The sequence below is a fragment of the Microtus oregoni genome, unplaced genomic scaffold, assembly GCF_018167655.1.
Source record: "Microtus oregoni isolate MIOR12 unplaced genomic scaffold, Mior012 000016F_ref0000370, whole genome shotgun sequence".
Classification (NCBI taxonomy): domain Eukaryota; kingdom Metazoa; phylum Chordata; class Mammalia; order Rodentia; family Cricetidae; genus Microtus; species Microtus oregoni.
In genome coordinates this window covers 39,832,364-39,844,019 of record NW_024543075.1, presented here as the reverse complement: position 1 = coordinate 39,844,019, position 11,656 = coordinate 39,832,364, and the positions used below count along the sequence as shown (strand labels likewise).

At 41.4% G+C, this 11,656-nt stretch overlaps 1 protein-coding gene across 1 annotated transcript; it reads right to left on the bottom strand.

Annotated features, from left to right (window-relative positions):
- Positions 1–375: 375 nt before the first annotated feature.
- On the bottom strand, positions 376–7,632 carry LOC121457381 (interferon-induced very large GTPase 1-like). The gene has a single exon (XM_041666053.1). The coding sequence runs from the start codon at positions 7,630–7,632 to the stop codon at positions 376–378; it is 7,257 nt and encodes a 2,418-aa protein (XP_041521987.1).
- Positions 7,633–11,656: the final 4,024 nt, after the last annotated feature.

Below are 11,656 nucleotides of genomic sequence, written 5' to 3'. Positions count from 1 at the left end.
CCACTCAGTTGTTCTAAAGGAATCTGTCACAGCCAGAAATACCAGCACTTCCTTCTAATAAGACAACTTTTTCTGAGTCACTAAATATTTAAACACATATTAGAAATAATCAAGTATGAAAGAGGTTTATGAATGGTTACTGATTTTATCATACATTCTCATGTTTAGCACATTATGTTTAAGCAGAAAAAAATCAAAGGAGAAAAAGGGTTTTTTTTAGAAGAAAATCTTCAAATATTGAAATGTTAATTAATTTGTTTTTACTTATTTCATTTTAAAGGTAGAACCTTGAAGATGCTACCTAAATTGCTATTAGGCATCCTAGGCTAATGTGAAATTTGTGTGGCAGTGCTAGTGTTCTGTTTCTGGCAATTTCTAATTTTTCAAGTCATCAAGTACTTCTTCCTTTGTGATTTTGGTCCATGAATCTGGAATAGTACCTAAGTTTGTAAATTTTTTTTCGTATTTCTTTTCTAGCTGTGATCTAAAGTGACAGACAAACCATTTCCAATATGGCTGGGCAGATGAGTCTGGGGTGATGCTCCAAGTAGCAAAATCACCTCCTGCTTCTCGATATTTCTTATGTGGGAACCACTGGATGCCATTTAAAGTAAATGTATTGTTACTTGCTACAGAAGTAGTACAGCAGTCAATGGCAAAGTAGTCTGTTTTATAATGACGCCATCCATTGACAGCCTGAGGACGGTGGAATGGCACACTGTGGTCTCCATCATGTTCGGGAATGGTGTTGGTACAAACTGCTTTACAAAAAGGACACTGCTTCCAGCAGCCACAGAGATGCTCAGAGAGAATTTTCTCAATGTCAGGAACCAATTCATCTATGGGCTTTTTTGAGCAGTCCTTTTTGACTTTCTCCATTTTAGGAACCAATTCTGCACTCACGGTTTGTTTGAGAAACTCAGTGTCATTTAACTCTAGGTGCTCGATGCTTATGAGGTCTCTTCTTGGAAAGATCAGGTTGCTCCCTAGGTGATCACAGAACAAATCCAACCAGCGAGAAGCAGTGCCTCTATCATTTGCTACTTCTGTGGTCTTATAAATGGCAGAGAGGATGGCATTCTTTATGTCTCCTAAAATTATTTCTAAAAATGTCTTTATTTTTTCACCTTCTTTTTCTGAACAATGTCTTCTAATGTGGTCTCTAATGTAATCCCTGAAAAAGGATTCTGGATGATGAATGTACTGCCAATACTTATCAAAGTTTTCTTCTTCTGCCAGAGAAATGAGAACATGTTTCTCCAGGTTAGCCCTGTTTCCATTGAATACAGGGTAAGTGACTCTCATGTCCCCAGCTACTTTAAGGATCATTTTCTCCCATATAGTGTCATAGACAGCAGGAGTGAGCTTGAGCCACAGGAAGTCCACAAAAACTGTGATGGACGTGGCACCTTGGCAGGAGATCTTAAAACTCGTGAAGAAATCATCTTTCTTGCTCTCCAGATAGTTCACAGGATCATTTGCTCTTTTAAATGCCTTATGCATTTCTTTGAAATTCTTAGATGCCCTTTGGAATAAGCACAAGGATAAGTCAATGGTGTAGTCTCTGGTAAATGTGTATTCTTCCTCAGGGGAAACAGATTTCAGTTCATTTTCTATTATCATCAGAATTTCATGAAAATCATGCTGACTGTAATCACGCTTTTGCTTCCAAATGTTTTTAATTATTTCATCAAATCTTAAAGAAATGTTGTTGGTAGTTTTATTAATTGACTCTTTATGGCAAGGTTCTAATTTAATTTTTGAAACTAAATATCTTTTTTTCATTTGGACATGCTTGTCGTAATTGATGTAAAACGTTTCTCCACTTCTTTTCTTTAGTCTTTCTGCAATATTTTTGTCCTTTCTGAAACACAGTAGGAAAATGTTTTCAGCGTCTGAATCAATGTCAGGCTCTATGACAAGGGGTACAGTAGAAGACACATTGTAGATCCAATTTCTCCAAACTTGATTGAATTTCTCACATAACTCTTCATCACTTAATTCTTTACCCTTCACACTCAAAGCCAACTTTTGGCTCATCTCTAACAGTTCCTTTTCATAATGTGACTTTTGATTATCTAGTCTTTCTTGGCTTTGTTTAAGACTGATGAGCTCATTGCCTTTCTTTCTGGTGTCTGAAATAAGTGCATCTTTAAGCATTAATAGCTTATTTTCAAAATTTGCTTTCCATTGAACCAATGTTTCACTATCTGGGTCTTCTTCAAAATACTTGTCAAATTTTTCCTTGATGGTTTCATATTTTGTACTGACTGGACACTCTAGTTCATCAGTTGTGAGAGTCAGGATTTTCCCATTCTGAATCTGATTGTTCAACTGATTCTGTAAGTCTAGAACATAACTTCTCAGTTCCCAGGTCCAGTGGTTATACATGGATTCCAGTTTACTCATGGCTATGACCTCTTGGGTATTCCTGAAACTGAAAATGAAGTTCTCACTAACCAGGGCTTTCCATAAATCCTGAACTCGGAATTTTACATCTGAGATCTTCATGATCTTTCCCTTGGATTCCTGCTGGGCAGTCCTAAGAATCCCAGTTTTCAACTCCTGGATGTTGTGGCTATAGTGAGGATTGGGAGGAGCCATTGGGGGATTACCATCCCAGAGGTGAGCAAAGTAGTAGACATGACTATTGACATCAAATCTAATTACATCGCTGAAGTGGGTTATGTTTGAGCACTCTTCCTGTTCCGCAGCTAATGCTGTCATCTCATCCAGTCTCTGTTCCAGTCTCCTTCGTCCTTCCATAGTTTGGTCTTTAGCTGTAACTTCTCCCACATTCTGATGGACAAAGATGCAACTGGGGGAGATTTTCACTTGTTTCATTCTCAGAAAGGCCTGGACAACAATTTGTAGGATATCCTGCATCTCTGATGGATTCTCTCCAAAAATATTGATCAGAGTCAAGTTTGCAAGGCCAATGACAAATGTAGCCAACACATTGTCCCAATTCCGGGATTTGTTGTTGAGTTCTGGAGCCCGAAGACCTTCTGTGTCTACAACAAGCACAAAATCAAAGCCAAGTTCTTCTGTGAATGTCTCTTCCACCTTCAGTAGCTGCATGTAGGCCCCCTTGGTGCACCTGCCTGCACTGGCTGTGAACTGCAGCCCAAACAGTGCATTCAGTAGGGTGGATTTCCCTGAGCTCTGTAGGCCAAGGACAGAGAGAACAAACAGTCTTTTGTCTCCAACTTTCTCTGAGATCTTGTCAAAAACAGCTGTCACCCACTTTAGAGGCACATATGAAGCATCCCCATCCATCAACTCAATGGGAACACCAGCTACCATCAAATCTGCAGCAATCTGGGGGAGGCAGAGAAAAAGGCTGTCTCTAGAGGAGGAAGTTTCTTCCAGAGCTTCATATATCTGGCCCACTTCTCGGAGAAGGTGCTCAATTCCTAAAGTGCAGTTAAGAATCTTGGTAGAAATGGCTTCTATCTGCTCCTGCCAGAGTGTCAGGGAGCTGCTCTTCTGTGCTTTCTGCTTTTCTGCCTGTACCTGTGACCACAAATATTGTTGTTTTCCATGTAAAATCTCCAAGTGTTCCATAGTTAGATTTTCTAAAACCACATTTAACCAGTATAAGAAGTAGAATTTGAGGTCATTTTCTGAGTCTTCTTTGAGAATGTGTAGGACAGATTGCATGAAACCATTGAGAGGGAAGGCCTTTTCAAACTGCTGCTGTCGTATTTTTTGTTTTTCTTTCTGAATGTCACTCTTGTGTTGTTCAATGCTCCGATGCCCTTTTTCTTGCAGATGATAGAGTTCTTTGTCTTTCTTACACCAATGGTGCCACAGTTGTCCTTGAAGGGGCAGCAAATTTTCTTTTATCTGAGATACTTTGGATTGCTCCAGGAGTTTCCTATTTGCCTGTGCTTTTTCTTTGGCCTCCTTCAATGCTCTTTGGTATTCATCAATCATGAATCCTTTTTTCTGAGCTATCTGTGAACAGTTTTCTATACTGAGAGCAGTGCCAGAGACTTCTAGTAAATGTTCAATGGCAGTTGTGAGTTCTTCCGTTAATTCTGCTTCATTTCTATTCCTAATGCCAATCCTCACCCTTCTGCCTGAATTATTAGTCATGAACTTTTCTTTGTCATCAATCAGACAGATCACAGATTTTGATGACTGCCACAGGTCTCTGACAAGGTTTTTGTTTTCTTTATTGTTATCAGAAGCTGACATGAGGATCACAATGAGAGAAGAGACATCCTGCAGGAAGCTGAGTTGTTGTCTATGTTCTTTGGCATCACCATGAAGATTGGTGAAGGCCACACACTTGTCAAATGTGTCCTCACCTTGACCCCCAGGACAGAACCAGGAGATCTCCACCACTCCCTTCATTAGGAGACAATATTTGCTACTTCCTCTGCAGTGCCTGTGAAAAAACACATCATGTTTATGTTTACTGAGGAGAGAGTTCATGATCTGAGATTTGGAAGCAGAGAAGCCTTTTCCAACCCTAATGAAGGACACAATGGGGGTAGAGACACAGCACATCTGCTGATTTCTGTGACTTCTCTTGTCCTGTGGTGATTTACTTGACTCTTGCCAACTTCTCCTGATTTGTCTGAGAGACCAGAGAGAGAATTCCATCTGAGAAGTGTTGGGATTTTGCACCACAAGGGGGAGGGCAAATTGACAAATGGAAAGTTTGGACAAAATGTATTGTCTGGCCAGATCATCTGCACAGTGAAAAATGGCCATCTGGATGTCCATTGGGTGAATGTGGGGCCGGAACTCAGTGGGTGACGAATTAGTGACTTCATCAAACAGCTCTTCGTATGGATCAACAACATCATTTTCCTGGTTGAAAGGATCTACAGAGTCTTGGGTGTCTCTATTTCCATCCTTTTTGAAGATCAGATATCTGAACCCACAATCTAGCATCAGTAGCTTTTGTAGGAAATAGAAGGGAAGTTCCTGTTCAGATCTTGGCTGTGTATTGTACACAGAAGTCTTATAGATCAGATGGAAGTCAGCTCGGTTCATCCTTTTTGGGTAGTAATGTTCTAGACCCAGACGCTGGAGTAAGTCTAGAAAAGGTCCTTTTTCTATCACCTCTTTTTCATTGTTATCATCATTTTGTTTTTCTTTCTTTTTATTCTGGAGACTTTGCAATTGCTTTTTTACCTCATCCATTTGCAAAGAAGAGACAGCATCTTCATAGCTCCCATCAATGAGTAATCTCAAATTATTCTCTAGATTCTCCCAATCATGATCTTTTCCAAACTTTGTAATGAGATTTACAACTTTAGTACAAAGTAAGTGCTCCATATGCTGCCTTGTTAATGTCAATCGTTGTGCTTTTTCTTGTGGAGAAATGGCTGAGAGTCCAACTGTGGCTGTCAGTGCTTTGAGCACTAGGAATGCCTGTGCCCTGTCAGTGCAGGTAGTTTTTAGCTCCTGATATCTGTGTTGGATAGTTTGTGTTTCATCCAGTAGGAAGTTTATCTCAGCGCACCCCAGGAGAGGCTGGAAAATATTGCTTTCCAGCTGATAGCCTGCACCAGCTGCAATGCAGAGTAGTAGCAGCTGAGTGTCTGGCTGCTCTGCTTCTCTGAGATAGTTCAAGAAGGAGCTAAGAGCTGTGGTGACCTCACAGGTAGCCTTTCTTTGAGCCTCTTCCATTACTTCTGGGGACTCAGATGCGATGTTTGCTTCTGTGAGAGATACTTTGATTTCTTTTAAATTTTTAAAGAATTCAGAGAATTCAGTTATTTTGATTTGCTGTTCTTCTGACTCTGTCTGGTCCATCCACTGCATGATTGACTTCACCTGAGGAAAGTTTTTCACTTTATGTACATGGGGTTCTAAAAGGCAGCGGAATTGAGATTTAATAAACTGAGTATTTTTAATTGAAGATGTTTTGCAAAAGTTGACAGTGTTTATAAGAAAATTCTGTAGATTACAATTTGTAAGGCATGTATTAATCCAAACATCATAACCTTTTGTCTTGTTAGCCAGTGTTTGCATAAAATCCACCAGGTATTTAAGCTGTTTTTCAGGGTCAGAAACCTCCCAGGATTTCACATCATCCAGGAAATGTCCTGCTTCCTCTATGGAGATCAACAACTCCTCTCCAGCCTCGATGTGGGCATCAAGGCCTGACAGAGCAGAGTAATTTTCTGCCAGGCAGCTAGCCACCAGACAGGGGTCCTTAAAATCGCTTTTGTGGTTATACAGGATGATATCCCAAATGGGTACCAGCTGAAGTTCTCGGTCAATGACACACCAAGTTTTGTTGCTGGCAAGAAGACCAGTTGTCCACTGAACAATTCCATTTGCTTCTTTTGGTCCACCTATCTGGGCCACAGATAATTGGACTTTGATTTGAAGCTGTTGATCAGTTGAATTTTTGTAGAATCTTACTGAGTGTGAGTCTGATGCTCTCATTCCTCCCTCAACTTTAACTCCAAAGCCACTGTAGCTCCCCCTTATGTAACCATCCAAGGACTCTGCTGTCTGCTGCTTCACAAGATCCAGCTGGTCTCTTCTAAAACCCTCTGAAATGGCCTTCCAGCAGTAGATTCCCCCAAGGTGCAGAGGGCCTTGATTAGCATGAGAGCCAAATCTGTTAAAGAAATTTTCAGTCCTCTTCCTGACTACAAGGTATCTGTCTGGTCCTTCCCTGTGTTCCAGTTGTTCTTCAATGATTTTCAGTTCCTTGAGAGCAGCAGCAGAGAGTTGGAGCTGATCTTTGCAAAAGTGGAAGGAGGCTAGTGTGTTGTAGCTGAAAATCGATGAGCAGAAATAAGAGTGATTAGAATGTGACTCGTGGACATCTTTGGACTTGCAATGCTTGACTTTATCCATTCCACCTTCCAAATTAAATCCCCAGCCTCCAACCTTGGTTGACAGTGTTAACCTGAAACCGAACTTCTCCACAGTTTCAGTGAACAGGGATACTTCTTCAGAAGATGTGAATTCTTTTGTTTCCATTCGTTTTCCTTGCTCAGACCTGTAGAGGAACAATTCCTTGGGGACCCTGAGTAGTTCTTCTCTCCTTGTTACCAGATCCTTTTGATTGCAGGTCTTATAAATTCCCTGCAGGGCCAGACCACTGGATGTGAGTCTTAGCAGGTCTCTATCTGAGAAGTTTTGACTATTTGATAGTGTCTGTTCTATGTGGCTGAGGTGTCTCTCCATTGTTTCTGTGATGTCTTTTAGGGGCACTTCATGGCCTGGCCAGCACTCTTCAGGGATCTCCATTGCTTGCCTCAGCTCTGACTCTTTCCTCCTTACTTCTGCTTCCTGTCTGTGCTTCCCTTCTGACTGCAAGACCCTTAGTTCCTGCAGTGTCTGTTCTGCCTGTCTCTGCCTCTTTATCATCTCCCCTAGATTTTCATGGATCTCTACAACACTGTTTGTCTGTGAGAGGTCAAACAGTTTCTTCAGAGCCTTTTCCTCCCATGTGTGTTGTGCCTGGGTCTTCAGTTTCTGGAGGTCTTGTTGTTCTAGGTATTGTAAGGCCTGGGCACAGGTCACACCCAGGCTTTCCTGAAGCTTAGGCAGCCAGTAGTCAACAGACAACCCCACTTCTGTCAGCAGCTCCTGAAGATTTTGCCTTCTTCTAGGCTGAGGCTCAGCAGGCATGCACTTTGTTGTTTCCATGACTCTGTGAAGAACAGACACTTATTTAGCCTGTGCCTCAACTGTAAGGATTCTTCTCGACATTATTCAATGTGTGAGTCTTCTTAGGAGACTTGTCTCCAAGATTTCTCATTCCTTCATCTAATTGTCTTATTTACATTTACTTAAAATCTTTGCTATATTATTTTCTGTTCACTGAATTTAAATTATGTGTCTAGCTATTTTAAGAACTTTAATGTAGTAGACTGACTTTAGGCCTTTTTTCCTACATTGACTCAACATCAGAACCATTATGTTAATGGTTAAATTTTAATACATAATTAGATGACAATCAATTTTTCTATTTTAAAATAAGAATGATTTCCTTAAGCTTATGGACTTTTCTGTATTTGTTTCTATGAAACCTATGTAGACTGTTTCTAATGAAATCTCCCTGAATACATCTTAAGTTATGTAGTACTGATTTGATCTGCTGTCATAAATAAATTTCTATTCTGTTTATGCCTGTTACTTACTTCTAACTTTTTCATTTTGTCCTCGTATACTGTGTTAGAGTAATTTCTATTGAAATAAAACATTGTGACTAGGGCAACTTATAAATGATTTTTTTAATTTGGAGCTTATTATGTCAGATGCTTAGACCTATGACCATCATGTCAGGGGGAATGGTAGTAGTCAGGCAGGCATTGAACTTGAGTAGTAACTGAGAAATCACATTTTGAAATATAGGAACAATACAGAGAGAAAGTGAAAGAGTTTGTGTGAGTGTGTGTGTGTGTGTGTGTGTGTTTGTGTGTGTGTGTGTGTGAGAGAGAGAGAGAGAGAGAGAGAGAGAGAGGAAGGAAAGGACAGATATAGAGAGACACAGAAAAAGACAGAGAGATAGGAAGAGATAGGAGGGAGGGAGATGGAGAGAGAACTTGGAAAGAGAGGAAGAGAAAGAAAAAGAAAAAGAGAGAGAGAGATTGGGGATATCTTGAATCTTTTGAAGCCTCAAAGTCCACCTCTGGTGGGCTCCAGCATGGCCATACCTCCTAATCCTTCATAAGGTATTCCACCAACTGGGTACTAAGCCTTCATATATATGAGGCTATGGCCATTCTTATTCAAATCACCACATACTTCTCCCAGGCCACCCAAAAACCCATGGCTGTAATATAATGCAAAATTCATTCAGTTTGATTTCATTTTATATATTTTCATTTATATTCTTTCAGTCTCACACTGTTTAAAATTCAAAGTCTCTTCTGAGATCAAAGATAATTTCTGAATTGTAATTCCCCATAAAATCTGAAATTAAATGACATGTTTCAACATACAGTGGCAAAGAATATAAATTACTATCCCAGAGAGCATAAGCAAGGGCAAGATCAACATTCAGCAGCACAAACTCTAAATCCCATAATGGTTCTCTGTCTTATTCCAAAGGTTTTAGATGACTCCAACCTTCTAGTCTTGCTGACTATAACACACCTCTCTCCCTTTGGCTGCATGCCAGTTTTCGGCAGCTATCATATAGATCTTGCATTTCTAGTATCTTGTCTTCTTCAGAGTCCAGGATTCTATTTCACAGATTTGAAAAATGGCCTTTCAGGGCCTCCAGTCAGGGTCTCCCATGCTTCAGTTCTTGGCATCAGTGGTTCTCCTGAAACATGGAGAATTATTCTCCAATCTTTTAACTCTTGTATCCTCATGATTGTAAAGCCCCAACTATGTGAACAGTATTGCCAAATCTGACTTCCAAATTCGAATGAAACTTGGCACCCTTGAATCACATTTCTAGAGGCTTTGAATTATTGTTGCTTTATCTTATTTTTTATTTTATTTCTTTTAAAAAACTATCTTCAGTTTTACATACCAATCCCAGTTCCTACTCCCTGCCCTCCTCCAATTCCCTCCACCTTCACCGCCCCCATCCACTCCCCAGAGAGGACAAGGCATATTGCTTCAAGGAAGGATCAAGGCCCTCCCCACTATATCCAGGCTGAGCAAGGTATCTATCCAAAGGGAGTAGGTTCCAAGCATCAGTGACAAACCCTAGTGACACTTCTAGTGGTCCTGCAGCCTTCCCAGTCTCACAATTTCTACCCACTTTCAAAGGGTCTAACTGGTCCTTTGCTGGTTCCTTCCCTGTCTGGCCAAAATTGGTGAGCTCCCATTTGCTCAGATAAACTCTTTCAGAGGGTGTCCACATCATAGTCCTGACCACTTTGTCCATATTCTCATTCCTCCCACTGTTCAATTGGATTTTGGGAGCACAGAATAGTGCTCTCCTGTGGTTCTCTACCTCTGTTTCCATCAGTTGCTGGATGAAGTTTCTATGGTGATACTTAAAATAGTCATCAATCTGACTATAGGACAACGCCAATTCAGGCACCCTCTCCACGATTGCTTAGGGTCTTAGCTAGAGTCATCCTTGTAGATTCCTGGGAATTTCTCTATTGCCAGGTTTCTTTCTAGCCCCATAATGCCTCCCTCAATCAAAAGAAAGTATCTCTTTCCTTGCTTTCTCTCTTTGTCCTTCCCCCATCTCAACTATCTCATTTTCTTAAGTTTTCCTCCCCTTTCCCCTTCTACCCTTCTCTGTCCCTTCTGCCCTCCCTTCTCCCCCTACCTCCATCATCCCAATTTTGTGAGGATATCTTGTCTATTTCCAAACCAGTCAGAATAGCTAAGATCAAAAACACCAATGATAGTTTATGTTGGAGAGGAAATGGAATAAGGGGGATACTCTTCCATTCCTAGTAGGAATGCAAACTTATACAATCACTCTGGAAATCAGTATGGTGATTTCTCAGAAAATTGGAAATCAGCCCACCTAAGGACCCAGCAATACAACTATTGGGCATATACTCAAAAGATTCTCAATCATACTACAAGGACATTTATTCAACTGCAATAATAGCAGCATTATTTGTTATAGTCAATGTTGATGGAGCGGCTGGCCACTTCCTGCCACCCAGGAAGTCTCCTGGCTACTGGCTAGCTTTACCCAAAATAATTACATGGAAACTGTATTCTTTTAAACACTGCTTGACCCATTAGCTCTAGGCTCTTACTGGCTAAATCACACATCTTGATTAACCCATTTCTAATAATCTGTGTAGCACCACGAGGTGCTGGCTTACCGGAAAGGATCTTAACCTGCATCCATCTTGGAGAGGAGAGCTATAGCATCAGCCTGACTGCCTTCTTCCTCCCTTCATTCTGTTCTGTCTACTCTGCCTATCTAAGCTGCTGTTCTATCAAAAGGGCCAAGGCAGTTTCTTCATTAACCAATGAAAGTAACACATAAACAAATGAACCTCCTCCATCAAGTCAAACCTGGAAATAACCTAGGGGCCTCTCAACTGAAGATTGGATAAAGAAAATGTAGTACATTTACACAATAGAGTACTATGCTATGTTAAAAAAAATGACATCCTGAAATTTGCATGCAAATAGTTGGAATTAGAAAAAAACATCCTGGGAAGGCGGTCGGAACACCGGGCGGCGGAAGGCGGCCAGAACACAAGGCGGTGGAAGGCGGCCGGAACACCGGGTGGCAGAAGGCGGCCAGAGGACGCCCAGCACAGCCCGCAGGGACCGACTGGGACAGGCTGGAATCGGCTGGGACCAGAGCGGCAGCAGAGGACACAGGCTGCTGGCGGCGGGAACCATCCCAGCAGCAGAAGCAGGCTGCAGGGACCGCACGAAACACCGAGAACAGATCTCTCCACTACAATTAAACCAAAGAGGTAGGCCTTCGGTTGGGGAGGTCCCTGGCAAAGGAGGAGCCGGGTCCTATTCCTGAAGACCCTTCTGAGGGGTGAGAGGGAGCTTGGCCCCCGGCAGGAATCAGGAAACAGAGCAAGGGCATTTTGTAAGAGGAGCCCCTGGCCAGCAGGGAAACCTGAACGAGTTTTAACAGACCCTGTAGATAGCATCGATAGGAGGAGATGGGCAGGTGCCAAGGCAAGAATTCACCCAATAATCTGAAAATGAGCATGAAAACACCAGAACCCAATGATCTTACAACAGAAGGTCTTCAACACCCTAACACAGA